Source organism: Aythya ferina (genome assembly GCF_964211825.1).
Source record: "Aythya ferina genome assembly, chromosome: 11".
Classification (NCBI taxonomy): Eukaryota; Metazoa; Chordata; class Aves; order Anseriformes; family Anatidae; genus Aythya; species Aythya ferina.
Window position 1 is genome coordinate 33,469 of NC_140307.1, and position 22,639 is coordinate 56,107.

Below are 22,639 nucleotides of genomic sequence, written 5' to 3' on the forward strand. Positions count from 1 at the left end.
ACGTCGTGGACCTCCCTCTCAGCTTCCCTACCACCTCCCCCTTGCCTCCTGCCCAACTTCCCACTTTCACAGGTGCCACCTCCAGCATCACCAAGAGCAGTGCTAGGGCCTGGCCTGGCTCTCAGCCTCCCCCTCATCTTCTCCTCCTGAGTAAAAAAAAATAGCAACATTCCTTGGAAAATAGAAGTAGCCTCAGAGTGAGGAAGGAGCACAGCCCCGGGCTCCCACACCCAGGTCTGGAGCCCTGCCAGAACCAGTCCCTGTTAAGGTCCATGGCAACTGCAGCCCTTCCTGCACTGCTCTGCCACTGCCTCACACCTGTGCCACAGGGTGAGTGGTGCCACCCAACAATGTTTAACTGTGCTCTCCCTGAGTGAGGCCTGCCTGCTGCTGGCGTGCTGCTCCCAGGGCCCAGCTCTCATGCTAGGGGGCTGCCTCCTCTGATCAAGATTGCATACAACAGCCATGGGGACAAATGACTTTTTACTTAGATGTGAGTTACAAAGGCGCTTTACTAGCAAAGAACAACAGACAGACTTGCCTTATACATGTAGCTACTTTCATCATAAATACAAGGGTGTAAAGCAAAGCTAAGCCACCAATAAATTATAAAATACATATAACTCAGTGCTGTGACTGAATCTTTTAATAGTTTTTTCTCTAGTTTGATAGTGTTAGCAAAAATGAGTAGACTCCTTCCATTTTTTTAAACTTATTTTCAAGCAACCATTTTTTTTTTTTTTCCAAGTTTTGCCAATTCAAGGCAAGAGGTAAGTATTATAAGTCACCTGTTAAGGATGTTTTCCTTGATTAGAATAAGGTAACTGCTAATACCTCATTACCTTGTTCCCCAATCTGACCACACCTGTAGTTTAAAAAAAATATATTTAAAGTGTTTTATTTAGAAAAAAATGGAGGAATCAATCTCTGTGCTTCAAGAGCTTGCAGAATACAGCTGCATTTTCTTAGTAATATTTAATAATGTTCCACCATTATTCTCACCATCCCCAGATCAAAGGAATGCAATTTTTAAGTCCTTCTATGATACAGCAAATTCAGAAGCAGCTAAAGAAAAAATTAAAGAAACAAGTCAAGACCTTTATCCCATTACACATCTCTTCTTCCGATAGCAGTGGAAATCCAGTTCTGAAGTCTCCCTCTTTCAGATGATCTGCACTGTAAAGATCTACCTTCAGTTTGATATGTAAGGATGTTTTTGTTGTTGTTGTTATTGGGTTGGACCCCACATGCATCAGCATTAAAATATAGTATTTAATACAGTCTAGATGTTAGCAGGTTGAAAGACGTAATTGCTTATTAAAGAATTACAGAAAAATTATCCTCAGGAATGTAACCATTGCAAATATTGCGAGTGGCTTTTATAAGCAAAGATCTAAGCCAATGAACTAGTGCTTACATAGGTCAGAGATAAGGCAGTTCAACTTAACTCAGTAATCTGAAAGAACAGTGAAAGTGACAATTGAGTAACTTGAAATTTGCAATTAAGTGTTATGTCCCTTCTAAAAAAATTGAAATACTAAGAAGAAAACAGGGGTGGAAGAAGGGGCAGAACAAACAATTAGTTCATTATTGGATTTATTTATTTAAGAGTCTCTGTATTTTTATTGAATCTAGCAGAACAGGCAGCACCACCACTGCTGTGGTGAAAAATCCACTAAATAGTAAAACAAATGGGGACTTCGATAGAGCTAGAAAAAAATTAACTTTTTAAAGACTGACCTATTTAAGATAGTTGTCTTCCCCCAAGGGAACTTTTTGACAAGTCTGCAGGTAGAGCTTAACATTTATTGAATCAGATAAAGATATATGGAACATTGCTCTAAACTGGAAAAAAAAATACATTTTAAATGCTTTGCAAGCAGCACTAAAAACTAACATCTTAAGATTTTTTCAGTTTCCCCTCCCAAAAGGCTTCTTTTCATCCTTATGCAGTAATAAATGTCCTCCACAGTCCTTCTATGTAATGGGCCATCTGTAAATTATTATATAGTGTCATTAAGAGAAACAAATGAAGAAAAATAAGACACTGAAGCTGTTCTATGTGTCTATAACACATAATCGTGAGTAGTTCAGCAACCATATGACACTTAATAATTCTCCAGACCCTATGCATTCTCAGCAACTGGCTTGCTGTCATCACTGCCACAAGCTCACAAACAAATGGATTACCTGGACTTCAACAATTTTTTCATTGTAGTCATTGCTGTTAGAGAGTAACTGGAGTCTGAATAAAATCTCTAACTTTTTTCCTTCATGAGGCAAATCAATAAATCAATTGCTCTATAGTGCCAATCTTTCTCTTTGTACACATAACCAGAATACGAGACTTATAAAGAACATGATTAGGCAAATAAAGCAGCCCTAAGTTTATCCTAATAATAGTTTAATCCCCAGTGCCATATAAAAATACATTCTCAGGGGACCTTCCAAGTAGAACATAAAGGTCATAAAGGTACAAGAAGCAACGCACTACAGACTCGGTCAGCACTGTCAATTCACAAGAGGTTCTTAGTCCTTTGTCATAATACATTTGATATATTTTAGCAAGGTATGGGCATATACTGATGCATAGCTAAATCATTACAAGTCATATATGCAGGTTTCTATTTATCTCCCCTTTCACAGACTTGCCAGCAGAGGTCAGTTACTTTCCATAAAATTTCTTGTTCAGAAGAAAGATCAGAAGGTTGACATTTACTTTTGCTCTGTCAAACAACTTCATGACTGCAACGCCTTCATACTGCAGCTGCAAAAGATCCTGTCAAAGAGAATACACTTATGAGTGAGTAATCCTCAACAGCTTATGACTATACAAGACCCTGTGAAACAGTAAGCTTTTGAGGAATACCCATCACAAAGCACACGGCATAAGCTAGAAAAACAAGCAAGCTAAAGACCAAATCATCGAGCAACATATTTTGCTATTTTGCATGCGCTAAGACTTTTCAGATCTTTCATCTGTGCTTACAGAAAATAAAAATTACAAAAGGGCAGAATTAGAAAGCAATTCCAAGAAAGCTGTATTTCAGATCTGGACATCGTCAGGCTTTTCACTCGCGTAACAGCCACAAAGTTTAATTTTCAAAAAGGGTCTCACTTCCATATGCCTAATGTTATCACGTACCCATGAAACATTAAAGCATTCCACAGTATGGCTTTCTAAAATGCCTATCTGCCATAGACCTCTGTGAGGCAGTTTAAAACAGCAGTTTAAGTCAGAGAAATAAACAGCACCTCCATTAGTAATAAATGCATGATGCTGATTCCAGCTCTCCAGTATTTATGCAGTATTTCTAGCTGCACTTTCCTCTTGTCTGTGACGCACCTGACAAAGCATTAAGACTACCTGCACCGATTCATCTCAGCAATGAATTTCTTTCAGCAGCTCTCACTCTTGACCACCACATACTGGAGAAGGTGTTCAGGTTGTGCTACCACGAAGAAATGTTGTGTGTTTTCTGAAATATGAACTTGCCTCCTGCAGCTGTAGAGTCTGGGTGATGCTGGAGTAAATATCAGAAAACTATTTCTGCTACTTTCTATAAAATCTTGGCAACGCAAGCAAAGCCATTGCTAATGCTGTATTTGGAAAAGCAATGGCAGCTTCCTCATTACTCCCCTCTCAGAACATCTGCTGTTTCTGAACAGCAGTTCTACAAAGACACATCAGTACAGCAACACGTGCTTGAGGACTGAGCAACCTGAGGTAGCCACATGAACAAGAGTTTGTGACCAGCTTCAATGGATTAGAATTGGAATGAGCTACAGGTGTTCTCAGAGCACACATATGGGATATGCAAGACAGCTGTCCCTTCCAGCAGCTGATTACTGAGTGTGACACAGATTTATCTGTGCGTAGGAGCTCCCTACACAGTATAATCTGTTTCAAGATCCCTGAGACATCCACGATTAACATACCTAACGATTCCTGGGGACCAGGTTTTGGCAGACACACAGATGTAGACGGAGATGACAGACATAACAATACCAGTGCAGGAAGAAGAATGGAAACCATGCAGCACAAGTTCAGTCTGCATTCCTGTTCGGTAGCTTTGCGTAAATAAAGGTTGAGGATTCTCTAGCTAAATTAGCCAGTTGCAAGGTGGCAGAAAGACTACCCGTAAGTTACAAGTAGCTGATGTCAACACATCCAAGCCTAGCTGACTGCTGACACAGGCTCCTGATCTTTCTGCTACAGCAGAAGGCTGTTGAAAGTGCTCATGCATGTACATATATGTGCACATATATAAGCATAACTAGCAATACAGATCAAGATCAAGCTTTCATTAGTAAAGAAACAAATTAGTCTGAATACTCCATTTGCATTGCATCTGTTTCACTTGATCATCTGTTTTTGAGACAGCTTTTCACACTGTTCAGGCAGAAAGTATGTCATCATTAAACAGGATAGTTCTTACCTGATAATGTAACATAAAGGTTTCCATCTGTACCCCCATGAATTTTGCTTTTACCTCAAAATCTCCTACTTCTTCTGTTGGACTGATTTCGAATATCACATTTTTAAACCTGTATATTTGAGAAATTAAAAATCACAGTTCATTACTGAACATGCAGTTCCTAATGACATAATTATTCAAAGATAATTTTTTAAGAATTCTATTCGTAACTTCTAATTCTATCTCCATTCGGAATGAGGCCATAAAAGCCAACAAGACCAAAAAAAGCCAACAACAAATAGAAGCCTAACAGTTTTATGTCTGGGAGATCACATCTTCATGCAAGCACAACCTACTTCAGCACACGCACATCCACACCCCATTTAGTGCAGAGTACAAAATCATTCAATTCAGGGTCGAAAAAAAAATTAGTAACAGGCCACTTGTCTATAACCTGCAAAAAACAGACCAATTTCTCAAGGCTAGCTAAATGCATCTGAACAAACTCAGGCTTGCATTAAGCTGTTTTTTCAGCAGTGAGAGTTATTAACCATAGTAGCAATTCACCTAAGGAGGTACCCTTCCGTGAATGGGAGTGTGGGGCTGCAGGGGGGAAGATGGTATCATCTTTAAATCCTGTTAAACTTCTCTACCAGCGATCTGCTCCTGTTTAACCAGAAATAAGAGAACTCCTAAGTGACCAATCAATACAAGGTTTCTTGGCCCTGTGTTTTGTCTGTGTAGTCTGGCAATGTCTTCACCTTTAATAGCTAAGTCTGCCAACAATGCTAACCACTAGGCGGCCTGTCACCAACTCAGACAAATCTCAGGATGAACAGAGTGGAAAGACTCCTTGTAGCTCCAAAAAGAATTCCATTCATCAACTGCGAGCACCAAGACAAGTTATAAGAGAATGCAACAATCCCAGAAAAAGAGGGAAATGGGTAAGCTATTTAGCTCTTATAAGTCATAAAACAACACTCACTGGTTAACTTGCAGGTCCTCAATCTCTAAAAGCACTCCCTTCTCGTGAAGTCGAGCTGCTGTATATTTTAGTGAAATCTTTTTACTACTTTTGCCTTTCATCTCCCTAGGCTTCTTCGAGACCCTGGAAAAAATTGATGTTCAGTCAAACAAATAAAGAGAAGTCAGACAGCAAACATTTAATCCTATTTGGGTGAGTAGCTAAAACCAGTATAGCTGATCAACTGTGATTAACGTGGCTGATAGATGATATATTCCTACTAGTAAGTTTATCTGCAAAGCATTTGTAGCTCTAATCAGATCTTCTGACAATTTACCAATAACTTACACTACAGGAGCAGAAAATACAACACTTCATAGAAACAAGTATTATTTATCATTAGGCAAAAGAGAATGTTCTTATGGTTAACTGGTACTCTGAAAATGGACCGGTAAGTTACTTTGACACACACAGAAACAAAAAAAAAAAAAGTGCAATTAATGATAGGATCCAAGATTACACATGCTACATATATTTAAGTATGACCTGTGGCCCTGATAGATTTAGGCTGTTTTTCATCTCACCTCCTGTTCAATCTCAGTGTACTGACCACACGTTCAATGGACAAGCCATTAAAGTTGCCCATCTTGACCCATGAGACTACTCATTACCCTGCTGCCTGTCCTTTGTCACTGCACTGGAGTTAAAATTTTCCGTGTGTCTGAGAAAACAGAAAGACCTGGCCTACCTTTCATTTCACATTCTATTTTAAACAAGGGTGTCTAATGCCAGCAATTTCAGACTAAAGGGCTAATATATTTCCCTTTTTCACAAATCCGTGCTTCACACCCTTTCCAACAACAAACCACAGTCGTCCAAACCCGTATCTGAAGTTTCCTCAAAACGGGAAGTTACTTCTGCAGCATATTCAGAGGAAAAATGGGAGAAGGCAAACAAACCCAGTAATTTTAAAAAATGTTCTTAGCCTAGTAAGGACGATGCCAATCCTTGTCAACATAAAGAAAAGAAACTGGGAAAGCAGACTTTTTTTTTTTTTTTCAGGAAAATTGAATTGTCTTGCACCACTCCCTCTGGGACAAAAAGAGGACAACTCATGATCAGTGCTGTCATTGTAAGTAACTATGCTGTTTTCATTCTCTGCTCCAAGAAAGGACGATAGGACAGACTGACTAAGCAGCATATGCATTATCTGGGCAAACCACCCCCATTCTCTCTGGCCTCTCTACACTTCCCTCACTCAAAGGGACAAAATTCTTTCAAATATGTCTTTTTGACCCCATTTGGGACACCACCACTCTCCCTGTACTCCCCACCACTGCTGAGACCCTTCCCTGGAACCCACCTTTGCAGTGAAGAGCCTAGCCAATGAGCTTTGTGCAGATGACATTACAATTCTTTTTTAGCAAGGACCTACATGTTCTTTCTGTAAGGAGCATTTCTAGGGTCACAAGCATAGTTCTGAGATACTTACTTGCCCTTGCTAGCCAGGTTATCCAGGCAGGTTTTTATGTAGCTTTTGTAATAATCCACTTGTTCCCCATAAAAGGTAGCTTTGGAATTCAAGGCACTGTATGTCTGCTGCAGCTTTACCAACTCTGCCTTTCTTCTCTGACGGTATCTACGCTGATTTCGGATATCCTACAGCACAGAGCAAGATATGCAGAGACCTACTGGTTATTGAAGCTCTCTGGCTGCTCGAGCCCAGAGCACTGAGACATACTGAGATGCACTGATCTTATTTAGCCTTCCTTCAGAATACAAGTTGTAGTAAGATTCCTCAGACACACTTGTCTCAGTTTAAGTGTCATTGCTTCTCCGTGTTGAACTAATCAACTCTACACAGCAGTTCATTCTAACCTTTTGTTGCTCTCTCAAATTTCAATGCTGTCATAGTGTATGTTAATAGTGTTATAGTATGCAATCTAAGGAAGGCAGCAATTTTTGCCTCCACCAGGTAAGAAGGGTACCTTACAAAGCAAAAACTATAACCATAACAGTGTATAGACTTCCTCATCTTTCTTTGTCAGTCAGTTATTTTTAAGCAAGTTACATGAGCAGCTGAATAAAAAACATCACATGTTCAAGTCAACTTCTGTTTTCATTTCTGATACTTAATCTGGTCTCTACGTGTGACAATTCATTCACTTTACACACATAATCTTTCCTACACAATATTTTGTCAAACGTATGATATAATAAAATGCATTATCAACATAGCAACATACAACAGCATTATCTCTCTTCCACAAGTCGTTTTGTTAACTTCCCACATCAGCATTTTAGGTATTCTTGAATGGATATATTAAAAACAAAACAAAACAAACAAAAACAATACTTAGGGTTTCTTTAGGTTATGGGCAAAAACTTCCACGCATGATAAAGTTTGTAGAGGCACTGTAACACTTTCTTAAGGTATCTCAGATTCTGGTAACACAGTCATTTGAGAAAACGTAAAATTCTCATAAAAATAAAGGAATTTTGAAATGTGAAGAGGTGGAAACACTGCAGCAAAGGGTATGCTTTGTATGTCTACCTACTGCAAAACTTATACCTCCTGAAAACTCCATGCCAGTTTCCCAACACTGCAAACTGTGGAAAAAAAAAAAAATCAACTCTGACTAGGAAACCACCAACTGGCATACCTTTGCAATGTCATTGATTAGTTCCTGGTATTTATTTTTAGCATTCACTATCCCCAGTTCTGTCAGCTTCTTCAGGCCTGTCTTGATTTTCTCTTTTTTTCCCTGAAGATTTAAGTTGCTGTCCTCCCTTACAGACATGGATTTTTTCATCTTATCAGGAGTTCTGGCATCACGAATGGCCCGTTTCTGCATAGCTCTTTGATGCTCTGCTTCCTAGAAAAACAGGAAATTAGAAGCTCATTAGCAGATTCATTTTTTTAGGGTGACAAAGAACTAGAATCAGGTCACCTGACAACTCTGACATAACATGATAAGAATTTTACTCAGTCATTCTGGTACTGACTCTGACGAATCCATGTTTGATGAACACATTCCACGTACAGGAACCAGTAGAAATCTACCTACTGTTTGGAAGTCTTCTAGATACCTATTTTCTGGCAACTCTCAGAGGACTTAGATTGACATGTACAATTTATTTCCATTACATTCCTTCCTCGTTATTGTTACATGCTGCTCCAACATCAGCAGAGACAACTTCACTACAACACATAATGCAGATTACCAAGTATACCCACATTAATCTAGATAAAAACAATTTCTCAGTCTAAAAAGAACGCGGTGAAACAAATTCTTCATACTTGCTCTGATGTAGCTGGAGTTTCCAAGATTTCAGTCAGTGTCTCCCCTGGCTGGAAGCGGATTACATCAACAATTAAGCGTTTTGTGCTGCAGAGAAACCGAGGAGAACAGGAGATTAAAAGTTTAGGCCCGAAGACCTTCAATATTGCTCTGCAATAACTACAGTTATACTTTTTTACATTGAAGTCATATCATCACTGGATGCACTTAGCCAGATGTAAATTAGACCGGACCAGAACTCCGGTAATTGATTTACTTTTTTTGAGATTGTTATATCAGTGAAAAGTTTGGAAACTGATTCCAAAAGTGCACCTCAGTGCTTTGTAACAAGTAGCAAAAGTACTCCGTGCGACTTTTTTTTTTTCCCCCCATGTATGCTAACTGAACCAAAGTGGGTACTCGTCTCTAATTTAATAACAAACAGTCATACCTTGATCTCAGGATCAAAGATCGAGATCTGTGACTTAACCACAGCCAATGCCTAGCCTGAGACAATTCTGTCCCTGAGGCAAATGACAGTACCAAATTGTGCCTTCAGTAATTTGTAATCAGGCTAGAATTATTTCTGGCATAATGCGAAGTGCATCAACACCTTCCTTACCATTCACATCTTAGATGACTTCAGGCATGTATGTGTGATAAATCTTTACTTCTGAAATCAATGTCACCTTCTGGTGGACAGGGAAATACTGACATATCTTTCAAGAAACTGTGTTGGGTCTGTCTGAGGTGGAGTCACATTTCCCTGCAGCAGCCCACACAGTGCTGTGCTCTGCACTCGTAGCTGAAACAGCACTGGTATCACTCCAGTGTTGTGTCTATTGCTGCATAGTGCTGGCACAGCATGAGGACTCCTTCCAAGCCCCCAAGAGCCAGCAGGCTGGGGGTGAGCAAGTGATGGGGAGGGGACATCGCCAGGGCAGCTGACCTAAACCAACCAAAGGGATATTCCATAACACCTGATGTCACATTCAGCAATAAAAAGGGGGGCTCTTGTGGGGGAGGGGGCTGTTCCTCCTGAACAACCACTTTGCGTTTTGAGGCCCTGCTTCCCAGGACATGGCCGAACATCGCTCGTCAATGGGAAGTAGAGAATAATTTTTTTCCCTTCTCTCTGTGCTTCTGTGAGGACTTACTGTTTCTTTCGTTTCTTTTTCTCCCCGTTCCCTTTCCACTTTAATTAAACCTTTCTCATCTCAAACCTTGAGTTCTCTGTGTTGTATTTTCTCCCCCTTCCTCTTTGAGGAGAGGGAGAGTGAGAGAGGTGGTGGTGGAGCTCAACTGCCCACCTAAGTAAAACTACCACAGGAACCCAGGTAATTTAACGTTATTTTTTGGAGATAAAATTCTTTTCTAAGAGATCATTGCTCCATCTAGGCCAAGTGTAAGCAGATCTGCAAAATTCACAGTTAAGCTATCTAGAATCTGAGCAGGAACGCATCAGAGGTGGTGAATGCCTAACTGCATGCCAGGTAGTTGCTCTATAAATCCCAGCAACAGGGATTTGCTTAAAACTGGCAAAGAGTCAATATTAAGTCCTCCCAATTTAAAAATAAAATAAAAAAAAAATTGGCAATAATGAAATCACTGTCTATTCATTGCTCTACTTTGATCAGTCTACAAACACCTCCATTTCCCAAAAAGTTATTAGTCTTCCTCTATCAGAGTCAAGTCTGGGACAGAGAATGCAGAGGGTACAAAAGAGCATCATAAACCAAAAAAGGTGAGCGGCATCACTCATATCATAATCATAGAATTGCTCGGGTTGGAAGGGACATTAAAGATCATATAGTTCCAACCCCCCTGTCATAGGCAGGGGCATCACCCACTAGATGAGTTTGCTCAGCTACATAGACACTATCACTGTCTTCCACTTCGCTAACAGGATAAAGACTTAGTCTACTCAAAGGCTATATAAATCAGCAAATTCCATAAGAACTAGCAATTTCAGCAGTACAGCATCACATATGCTAGGCATTCAGTTACACATAGCATTTCCTTATGTCACATGTATTCTATTGAAAAAATACACAAAGGGCATTATATAGGCAATCTTAATTTTACATCAATAAACCTCAGAGGTAAAAGTAAATTGTGATGAATGCTATGAGTTATTTACAATGAATAAATCCAACTGCTGTCATCATCACACTTGCTCACAACTGGAATATTTTCTGTTTTGGAATGTTTTCCCCTCTGAAATCATCCAAGATACGCTTTTAAAGAGTGACAAATTCTACAGTGACAAAGGACTAGCAAGAACAAGTTTAAAAGCCACAGCATTTAAACAACATGGCTACAAGTTCAATGCATTTTGAGTAACAGTACCACATTTGCTTGATTTAAACTTCAGTTCTCCTACTTTCACATGCAGATTAGCTGTGAAAATTCAGGTTCTACTCTTCCCCTTCTCTTGAGAAACATACTGGGTAGTTTATCTTTCACTTACTTCAGCAGAATTGTCCTTGCATCCATCTCTGCGTTTTCATCACCAGGAACATCAAATTTATTAGTGAGCGTGAGAGAAACCTCTGTCTTTGCTAGCATCTCCCTGTTGGGGTCATTAACGTTGCCAGACCCTTCCCCTGTCAAGCAAAAAAAGATTTTATATACTACATCATTCTTTATGTTCATGACTACTACGGCTTCACATTTTTTCCCCAACATAACAGACCTTAGAAAAACTACATTGTTTCCTTTACTGTCAAAAGTTGTTGCAATACTAGCACTTGAAAACATCTTCAATATATCAACGGACATTTTCTTCACAAATTGAGAGACTACACACACCGGAAAGGCACCACATAATCTCTAGTTTATATGCCTTAAGGGTGATGTGTATGTATTACACACTGTATCTCAGCATCTTACTCTCTACCAAGAAGAGTAGCCGGCCAAAATACTTTATAAATTAAAATATCAGTGTGTCTTTCTGACCACATCCTCACTAGAATGAATTTTCCAAGCAAAAAGCAAAGCCTTTGTTGGCAACTAAGCTTGTACTCTCCTAATAAACAAAAGTAAGCTGTCCTGTCACAATGAATTTTACCTGTTCCAACTGTAGCTGAATTTTCATCAGAACAGCTGTTAGGATGCTTTTTTGCTCCCCCTTATGCCCCCTTTTTAAAAGGCTGTAGAAATATTAAACTGAGACATTAACCACAGCAACCATACACACACAGGAGAAATGAAACGGTGAAGGAGGGTAAATTCTAGTTAAACTCAAGGTTTAGGTTCTCTCTGATAATACTTCTGTTTTGTGAGTGCTCAGAAGAAAACGTGCTAGCAATTACTCCTTTAGAAGGTTCCAAACTTCCTCAACAAGCAACTTTTTAACTATTTTTGCATCCTCTCAGAAAAACCGTGTCCATCCATCCCCAAAGCCCAGCAGACAGATTTCACGCTCCCAAAAGCTGCACCATAAAAACCAAGAGCTGCAACATTAAAAAAAAAAAAAAAAAAAAAAAGGAGAGGCTTGTGAAACTTTTCAGTTTGTTATACCATGAAGAACTGAACTGTGGCTCAGGTAGCATTTTAAAAAATTTCCACAGATTTTAACAGTGAAGTTAGTTTCTTCTTCCCTCCAGCCCAAAAAAAAAGAGAAAAAAGAAAATTCTGTATCAAACGCTCAACACCATATAGAAAACACTCAATAGGATGGAAAAAAAGTTATGCCAAAGATTGCTATAGGGACACATGTTGTTTAATATATTTGTTAATCAACTCTGAAGAGGAACATAAAGATCTCCATAACAGATGATAAATCTTTGCAAACAAGCTAGGACACACAAAGAAATGGCTCCAATGTAAGGGAACAAAAAACATTTCTAAGTTTCTGTCCATCTTCTAGAAATGGGAGTGGTGCAAGGTGACGGGATTGGGGACAAAAAGAAAGAAGAGAGATGTTTGTGTTTGTTTTTTTCCCAGGGTCACAACTTCTGCACTCAGAGGAATAAACTGGAACAAATTTGCTGCTTCTTCTTTTTTAGATTACGTACTTCCAGATAACCAGTGATACCAATGGTGACTTTTTTTTTTTTTTTTTTTTTTTTTGAAACACTGCACTTCTTCACATCATCCAAGGAGGTAATATCACACATTTCTTAGGTAAAATAAAATAGGTCACCTATTAAGGACTCAATTGTAGGAACTTCTCCAAGATCATCCAGCAACTCGTGAATTGGATCATTGTGCTCAGGAGCAATTGCATCTTGATGGTCTAAAAGCAGCTGGATGAACAGAAAAAACATTTATGTTGTTAATCATAAAACCTTTTCTAGACAGAAGAGTTACATGACTTTGCACTGGTGTATTTTAGAAAAAGATCTTACTTTGCTAAACTCCAAAGCTGCAATATCACCATTCAAAATTGTGCCATTATCACATACTCACATACTTTTGAAATAATTTAAAAAAAATTACCAAATTACTGAATTCTATAAACTTACAAGCTCTTGTACACTACAATCAAATGACAACTTTCATTTTTGTATTTGGTTACTTCAAGTTTCAACCAGAATCTTTTTTTTTTTTGTGAGGACTACTTACAAGGAGCAACTGCAGCTAATGTATACTTACAGTGTGCGTATTGATGATTTCACCAATAGAAATATAAATAACTGGTTTAGTAAGAGTCACCAAGTCAGAATACTCATCAATATTAAATTTATCCTGCAATTCAGGGACCTCGCAGGCTGCCTGAAAAAAACGTCTTAAAAAAAAAAAAAAAAAAAAAGGAAGAGGAGAAAAGAAGAACAAGTCACAAGACCTATCAAGATCATCAACTCTCCCTGATAAGCCCAAATCACTCTTCTTTAAACTATGGTACAGTATAGCATCCTACAGTTGGTCAGCTTTACTTTATTACATGAAAAGTAACCTAGTAAAATTCAACTATTGTCATTGGCCATGTGGGCACTGTTTTTTTTCAGCATCAGCAGGACAGGGCTATGGTTCTTGTGACCTTGTTCACACATCCCGTCTTTGCTGCAATTACACCCCTCACTCCCAGCAATCTCTAGTTTTCTTTCTTCCAAAAGATGAAAGGTGTAAGATGACAATTCTTGAATGAAAAGCTTCTTCTACTACATGAACGGCTAATTGCCAGCCTGCTTTATTCCTAAGCACCATTTAGTTTTCACAGGAAAGCAGGGTTCATACAGGAAAGAATGCATGTCCACTCTAGTTGCTCATGGCCACAGTGTCACAATAAACACACACAAAAAAAAACTTTATTCTAGAAACTTGCAAGTCAAAACACACCTGAGGTAGCAATCTCATTAACATACTGTGTATTGTTCATAAATTCCAGGTCCACATTTTACCTGGCACTATCACTGATGCTTATGGAAGTCTGAGGTGTAATCTCTTATTTTCAACAAACTGCATATTTGACAGGGATGGAATTTATCATATTTAATATTAATTTTCATCCCTTTTTATTTGCAACATTATCCCCGCCACCCTTCTCAACTTAAATTGGCTAAAGTCTTCTACCTGAACTTCTGGTACGACTGTGATAGATACTCATTAATGATGCTTAGATGTGCATTGTCTCCCATGAACATTTTATTGGATGCAGCATGCTGCAACATCTTTGCAATGGAACCAAGGTTTCTGCGTTGATCCGTGGTCAGCTGACCTCCAGCTGAAAGATCAATGATGTCAAACGCATCTGGAGCAACAATGGCTGGATTCATGTAGCGATAATAGAGTAAGTTGCCAACAATCTAGGAAAAGTTGAGCAGAGAAGAAACACATCAAGAAATTGGTATAGGCTCCCAGTGAATTTTACTGAAACTTCTCCAAATGAGTTTTGGCAAATTATTTTATTGTAAGCATTAGGTCCCTTCCAAGATAAATGGTATACTGTGCTGCTGTGTACAAGCATATGCTATAAAGAATCTAGCATTTATATATGAAGATGCAGTGGGACAGTCAACACAAAAACTATTAGTTCCAGGACAATACAGCTGCAGATATTTCTATGCATGAAGATTTTATATTTTAGCCTATAAAAACATATATAGGCAGACAATATTACAGACTACAATGAACTACTCATGAGCATACGATCGTCTGTCATGAGAATTAAACAATTCAGTTTAACAGAGGTCAGAACGACCGTAGTATAGAGGAACCTGGTACTGCTGTCCCATAAGGAACAAGAGCTAATTCTTAGAGATGCGTGCAGAACTGACCATCTCCAGCAAATCAAAAAGTGAAGAAGCATTGTAAACCAAGGAGTTAAACTGAGAAAATAGCAGCTACTTTCCACCCCTTCTACAAATTCCTTTTCTCTTTCAGAATAGCTTGTATAAGCCAGCAACATTTTCAGCTACAGACTACCACTTAAAATTAAGTGAGAGTAACGGAGAAATCATTTAATCCAGAGGTAAGAAACCCAGAAGTATAGAAGATGAATGGCCTTGGGCATTTCAAAATCCCATTTACCTCATTAAATGTGAGCAGCAATAAAAATAAACTTCATGGAACCAAAAATAAAGATGTCCCATTATTCATACTCTCTTACATATACTTGTAACCTGTATTTGGTATTTTGCCTAAAGTAATTACAGCAACGAAAAGGAATTAGTCCAGCATGCTGATGTAAAGCAAAAGTTCTCACACCGCATGCTCTAGTATTTTCTGGTGGTTCACAGAAATTTGTAGAGGGCCAGGTCACAGAATCTTGGCTTCTCCTGCTTGACATGTGACTTGAATGCACAGTAGAGATCAGAGGACTGAAGAAAAAGCTGAAAACAGAGAAAAAGCCTCGCCATTGCTAAGCAGCCCGGGAAATTATTAACTGCTTTCAGAGTCATGTTTCTGACAACTGTTTCATGCAAGCTCCTGCTGTACTCTCCCAGATGACATCACAGGATTACAACAGTTAAACTGTTTACTACTGGTCATAAGAAAATACATCTGTGAGAGAAACCATATTAATAATATTTAAACTTACAGGGGGAGAGGAACAGTACTACATAGCTAGCTTTGGGTCCTAACAAATCTACGAGCAGTCATTGCACACAGCTGCAGTTTTGACTTTCATGTGGACCATTACATTGTTTCCACAAAGATTAATAAAAACCGCAGTTTTCCACCTAAATTTACAGATGGAAAAAATTAATTCACCTTCACAGAAAGAATCGATGCCTCAGAATGGGAAAGCACAGAACTAGAAGAGAGAAGAAAACAGCATTCAGATTGGTAATTATTCTGTAATGAAGCAGAGGCAGAGAAGCTTAAAGAGACATTGTCAAGTATTTTAAGATCCAAGCTGTTTTTTTATCAACAAGCAAAGCATTCACAGGCATAAAGACCTTCAAAATTACAAAAAGCCATAAAAACAAATAAATTTCAATGAAAGCCACAAAGCTATACTCATCTGGGAGTGCCTACTGTTAGAATTTTTTTTTTTGTTCTCCATATCTACTGAAATGCAAAATACAAAATTGACCAGACATCACGAAAAACAACACTGTATGTTGCTGCTAAAATACACTAGAGTATCTTAGATAAGGTTAACTAGGAATAACAGATTTGCATGCAGACCTTTTAACTTGACATTGTCTCTTTAAGGAAAGAGCAGCTGGCTCTGATCATACCAGCAAAACCAAGATTTATTTTCCAGGAGCAAGAGTACCCCAAGAAACCTAAAGGACACAATGCCCAAGATACTAGAAGCAGAGCAGAAGCAGTGGGATGACTCCTTCTGACATTATATTACATCTCAGATGAAGTACACGTGAAGCTAAAAATCAAAGGCAATGTAAAACATTTTATATCCATAATAATAAATAACCTGTATATAGGTTTGCATATGCTCCTCACCACACATACACCCAACAAAGGATAAGAACAAGATGCATTTACCACAGCCAATTTGGCTGACAATTATTCACAAAATGTTCAGCTCCTCACCTTCAGAAGTTCATCCTCACCAGCATCAGGAAACTTCTCATACAGGGAATCTTTCAGTACCTTGGCAATGAAACGCATTCCATAACTTCAAAGGAAAGAAAAGGCAATTAAGACTGCTGCAAGCATGAAGCTACCACCAATAACTTCTACAGGATAAAACTATGGTACAGCAGACTTACGGGATTTTGTCGACTGAACTAACAATGGCAGACAGGAACTTGTCTGTCACCGTCCTCATATTTCTGATTGAGGCATCCAGGCGGGTCCTTACCTCTTCATGATTTAGAGCTTGTTCAGGTGTAACATCATATGGCAGTTTGCTATTTGAAAAAGTCAAATGTGAAGGTGAGTAGTCCTCACATTAGCCTATTTCTGTTAGTGCTACGCAGAATTTCTCACTTGACACAGAAACAAGCCTACATTCACTGTCTGTCAAGAGCTGTGCATTACCTTCAATTAACAGTCCAGGCACTGGAAGAGCTAAGGATTTTTTGTTTTCATTTCCTCTGCTCTCCTTGCAATAGCCATTGTGAGAAAAAGCCCAGCTAACTCAGAACTGTCCCTTGTTGTCCAGCATACCAACATGCACACTAGGCCAAAAAAAGTGCCTTCTGTGACAAAGTAGCGTCTCAGGTTGCAAATAAACTGGTGAAAGAGCAAGCTGCACATTTCAACACTAAGATGATAAAAAAATCATGCAGTGTGGTGTGTTGAGAGTTGGCTTTTACTTTGTATGCTTTTTTCCCCTTTCTTTTAAAGTACGTTAAAAAAAAGAAAGAACAAAGACTGACATCGAACTGATTCTCAATTAATTTTTCTTCCTATGATTTCTTCTAGCTTAAAAGGCATCTCATAGCTAATTATCGATTCAAAACAGGCAAAAAAAAAAATTCTCCTTCCATCTTCAGGATATTCCCTTCCAATACTCTCAGCACCACCAGTACGTGATCTTTACAACTTTCAGAAGAAAGCCGTCTTGAGGAGATTGAAAAGACAGCATCAGCTGGACAGATGCACACAGTGAAGCCATGGATGATTAACAGAAATGATTAACAGAGCAATGCACAGCAGCTGGACAACGCTTAGAAAAACATAGTAGTAACAGTTCCCATACCTGGCTTCACCAGTCTGAGATTCCATCTGGTTAACCCAAGACTTGTAAATATCCACCGGATCAGTTTTGATATTGAGTGATTTGTCATCGATGATTTCCTTCACAACTGGTGCCAAGATCTGCCTTAGTGCATTCTGACCACGGGCACCACGGTTGAAACTTACCACCATTTTAATAACAGTAGGATTCCCAGTCACAATTTCATGTATTTGGTCTACTTTTGATCTGAAGAAGAAAGAATCAATATTAAGTACAAGGTATGCGTAATTCTACTGGCTTTCGGTATGCTTCTTAGCACCACCATCAGGAAACAGATGATGATGGTTTTGTATTAAAATCTCAATACATCAATAAACTGCAACACTATGTAAGAATAATACTGCAACAATTCTCAAGACAGACTAGGCGAGGAACCTTATGACCACCACCTGGGAATTCCAACATGACTCGTCAGTAGGCACGTCAATGACAATTACTGTAAATCCAATTGTATGCTCTATTAGAGAACAGTGCAAAAATATAGATGAAATAAAGGGTGTTTTACATAGACAGAAGAAAAAGACCTGCAGGCTTCTTTCAGTATTTAAAAATAAGCACGTAACAGAAGCCATACCTAGTATATAACTATTGTAAATACACCGAAAGATAATAGAGCATCAGCGTTTTCCTAAACAACTACTCTCAACATGACCTAACTTAAAGAAGTTTGTTTGTTTGTTTGTTTTGCGCTGTTTCAGGTCACATGCCATCTTCATATTTAAAAAAAACTTTTAAAATGCTTAAAAAGTAATCTCCTCCAGTACTTCATGTGCATTCTTCTTCACAGCAAGCTGTGCAACTCTGCATCATAAAGAACTTAAGTCACGTAATACCAAGCTCCTGAGGCTCAAATGACCAACCAAAATATGCCTGAGGGCAGCCAGAGTCCCTAAGTCAATAAAAATGCCAACAATAAAGCTTCTCATTTTCAGCCTTCTCATAAGTGTTTTGAAAATCCAGAGAGCTTAGCATTACGCTCTGTCTCTGGCTTGTAAAGCCTGAGTTTGCAGTTTGTTGGAAGTTTTTGTAAGCAGACATTAAAGAATTCAGATTAGAATGAATTTTAGGAAGATTTTGCATTGGATAAAAAATAGCTGCCTTGTTGAGAAGTGAAATCTTGACTAAAAGATTTCACTTGTAGTGAAATGGCTTCATTCCTAATGGACAAGCTTCTTTCTAGACTACAAAAATGAATAATGTGAAATGGAAAGAGCAGAATGCAGGGACAGCTCAGCATTATCTGCATAGTAGCATGAGACACCATGTGAAAACTGCCTCAGTTCTAGAAACTGCAAAAACTGATTCGACAGCAAGGCCATGCCATATGCTACCACATACTTGATCTCTTCCTGCAATGCTGTTTGAAAAAGCCGCAGTAACAGATATTCTTCTCTCTGATTGGATGCATAGTTATACAATGTGAAGATGACAGAATCCATGAACTTTGTAGATTTGTTTTGAGGCATCTGGAAAATCAGTTTGGCCAAGTAGGTTGGGTTAGTCTGTAACAAAAATAAAAAATGCTTAGTGCATGAGTCCACAAAGGCCAGTATCATGAAGAACTACAGTGGTCCAAAACAATAGTGTACAAGCAAAGACTCTGCCAAAACATGTAAGCCTCTATGACAAGACGAATGCTCTACCAGCACTAGATTTTCCATACCTGAAGTAAGTAGAACAGATGCTGATAGGCTTCCAACTTTTCTCTCTTCTCTTTGCTCAAAGCTTTCAAACCTCCCCTTTGTTTGTTCAGCATCATCATGTCAGAGAGCTGTTCCTTGTTCTTCTTGGTAAGCTTTTTGCTATGCGAAACAACATCCTGGAAGGAACAGACAGGGACAGATTCCACTCTAAATATTTAATAGCATGCAATATTGGAAAAAAAAAATGCATCTGAGAGCCCACTTGCTTGGATGTGGAAATGCAGTGTCAAGGGCTATTGAAGCAGAGCATTATTTCCTACAGCAGTGCTTTCGCTGTTTTGTTCCCGACTTTCTGAATTTGTTGAGAACCACAGAAGGGCTAGTCACCCTTGGCAGCAATTACTATCAGAGCTGGTAGCATCCTAAAAATGTCTGAGAAAAATCTTTCTTTTTAAATTGGGCTTTAATCCTCAAAGTCCTGTTTTATATTTAGCTACCTCTACATACTCAGAGAGCAATGACGCTTTCTGCTGCAGGCACAGGCCCAAGAACTGGAGCCTCCTTCAGACATGAGTTTTACTACCATGATTCAGACTTCAAACTGGGACACGGCTAGCATCATGCCATTCAGGACCAAATGAAAAGCCGACTGGAACTTCATCTTGAATAAAAGGCACTGCTGTATCAGGGAGACTTTTTTTTTTTTTTTTGCATGAAATTAATTATCAGCAAAGTGACAGAGGGGACCTCCTTTAATAAAAAGCTCCAAGTGGCATAAGCATATTTTCAGCCTCTGAAATCACCTCCCTCTCTGCTATAGCATCCAAAGTAAGAGAAACTAAAATATGTAAGCTAGTGTGCAACCAATTTAACGAAAAATGAGCAACAAAGCAGGTCTGAAAACCTTCAAACATACAATCTGTTGCTTTCATTGGGTCAGTGTAGTCTGGTGTGGGTTTTCTTTTCTTTGTGGTTTTTTTTTGCCTTTTTTTTTTTTTTTTTTTTTTGGTAATGCTCCAGGTCTTGTTTCTTCTTCTACAGATGTCCTTCTAGGGATACATACTAAGTAAGTGGAATGGAGTAAGAACTTACTGGGAGTAAAATCTGTAAGTCTGGGGCAATATTTTCCGCTGGGTCAGAGCAACTGAGACCCAAGGCCAGGAGCTCTCCATGCTAACTGCCGCTGGGCTCAGTTCATTCTGTAGTTGGTCTCCCATCAGCACATTTCCTACCTGCAGTGTAATTTTGTTTTTCACTAGCAGCCCAATTTTGATGTCCATGAGATTGAGGTCATTTTCAAGTTGCTGATTGGATCGGATCAAGGTTACAACTTCTTCACGGAGTTTCATTAGCTCAAGCTCCTCCTGAAAATCTTGGTCACTCTGATCAAGCAAGTGGACAAATTTCCGAACCACAGCCATAGGTGGGTTTTCAGCATTAACTAAAAACAAGAAATAAAACATCAGGTCTTATCAATGTTTAAATAGCATGTCAAGAAGCAACCAAGCCAGGAAAAAATAACACCACCTGTCACCTTCTGACAACACCTGTAATTTCTTGTTTTGAGTAAATCATGACAGAATCGAACAGTAAAGAATTAAAAAGCTATCAGGCTACAGTAGTCCACATTGCTGAATTTACCTCACTAACTGTGGTTCTATTTCTCAGCAGCGGAAGCAATATCTGGAATCAAGTTTTCAAGTCTCAAGAACTACCTACTCTCTGAACTTCATCCCAATTGATCTTAACTGTCTGGAAGTCATACATCACGCTAGCAATATCCCTTGCAAACAGAGATTCAAGGCACATTACACTCTGCTCTCATGAGACCCCAACTGAAGTTCTATGTTCAGCTCCACGAACACAGTTCCATGTCCCCATCATAAGGACATGGACCTGTTGGAGCAACTCCAGAGGAGAGCTATGAGGCTGATAAGAGGGATGGAACACCTCTTCTATAAAGACAGGCTGAGGGAAATGGGGTTGTTCAGCCTGGAGAACAGAACGCTCCAGGGAGACTTTATACCAGCCTTCCAGTACCTGACGTGTGCTTACACAGGGAGACTTTATACCAGCCTTCCAGTACCTGACGTGTGCTTACAAGAAAGCTGGAGAAAGACTCTTTCCCAGGAGTGTAGCGATAGGACAAGGACTAATGGTTTTAAACTACGAGAGTAAACTTAGATAGATATAAAGAAGAAATTCTTTAGTCAGAGGGTAGTGAGGCACTGGAACAAGTTGCCCAGATAATTTGTGGATGCTCCTTTCCTGGAAGTGTTTAAGGCCAGGTTAGATGGGGCTTTGAGCAATCCGGTCTAGTGGGAGGTGCCCCTGCCCGTGGCAGGGGGATTGGAATTTAAGGTCCCTTCCACTGCAAAACATGCTATGATTATTTTTATTCTCTTAGCAATACTTACTGAGGGTTTTGTAGTCTTCTCGTGCTTTGTTTGCTCGGATAAAGGCTTGAATTTTTATAACATCATTTATCTAGGATGTAAAAAGAAACAAAATTTGAACTTTTTCAGGAAAGAGTAAAAATGTTAAATACTGAATTCATTTAACAGGACAGCCTCTTACGTGATCTCTGAAATACTGCAGACGATCTCTGTAACGCCTTCTGGCTTGATACATCCTGGTCATTGACTGAATCTATAGAAAAGTAACCAAAATAAGTCAGATACAAGACTTTTCCACAGAGATTACTACCCAAAAGGTTTCTAAATAAATAAGCAAATCAGCAGAGAGCCTTCGCTACCTTCACTACTTGGTCCTTGTGTGCTCGGAGGTAATCCAAACGGATTTGATACGCTTTCCTCTGTTTATAGCCACGCCACTGAGACTGAATACAGAAAAAAACACATGCTTACTTTACTTTTCAAATTAAAGAGAAGTAACTATAATCCTAAGGTTCTTTCTGCTGCTCAGCTACCAACTTCCTTTTTGGCTAAGTAAAATGTAATGGAGACATGCTTATCATACAAGAGATATACAGTAGAAAATATACAGTGAAGCACTATCTATTTATTCCACCAACTGTAACCATGAGAGACTTACCCTATGAAGAGCCTGGGCCTTCAGAAACACAGTTAGAGAAGTATATAGTATACTAGCTGGTATATAACTAAGCAATCAAATTCACATAAACTGTTCTACATGAGGGCCAAGTGGCAGATGCTATGCTAGAAAGTAGAGTGATGTAGAATTGTAAGCCTTTAGAGTGGACTAATTACCGC

General features: G+C 39.0%; 1 protein-coding gene across 2 annotated transcripts in view; it reads right to left on the bottom strand.

Moving 5' to 3' along the window:
• Positions 1-466: 466 nt before the first annotated feature.
• The window catches only part of IQGAP1 (IQ motif containing GTPase activating protein 1), a 63,451-nt gene continuing 41,278 nt past the window's right edge, over positions 467-22,639 (bottom strand). For both annotated transcript variants that reach the window (XM_084532817.1, XM_084532816.1), the window contains 19 exons: positions 22,162-22,245; positions 21,984-22,055; positions 21,824-21,893; positions 20,639-20,847; positions 19,427-19,582; positions 19,102-19,265; positions 17,725-17,949; positions 16,790-16,930; positions 16,611-16,695; positions 14,181-14,413; positions 13,263-13,395; positions 12,811-12,913; positions 11,134-11,269; positions 8,684-8,771; positions 8,046-8,258; positions 6,875-7,041; positions 5,404-5,526; positions 4,440-4,548; positions 467-2,779 (listed from right to left, as the gene is read on the bottom strand). In XM_084532817.1, coding sequence (XP_084388943.1) covers positions 2,666-2,779; positions 4,440-4,548; positions 5,404-5,526; positions 6,875-7,041; positions 8,046-8,258; positions 8,684-8,771; positions 11,134-11,269; positions 12,811-12,913; positions 13,263-13,395; positions 14,181-14,413; positions 16,611-16,695; positions 16,790-16,930; positions 17,725-17,949; positions 19,102-19,265; positions 19,427-19,582; positions 20,639-20,847; positions 21,824-21,893; positions 21,984-22,055; positions 22,162-22,245 — 2,625 coding nt within the window. In that variant the 3' untranslated portion in view covers positions 467-2,665. The remainder of the gene's footprint in view (positions 2,780-4,439; positions 4,549-5,403; positions 5,527-6,874; positions 7,042-8,045; positions 8,259-8,683; positions 8,772-11,133; positions 11,270-12,810; positions 12,914-13,262; positions 13,396-14,180; positions 14,414-16,610; positions 16,696-16,789; positions 16,931-17,724; positions 17,950-19,101; positions 19,266-19,426; positions 19,583-20,638; positions 20,848-21,823; positions 21,894-21,983; positions 22,056-22,161; positions 22,246-22,639) is intronic.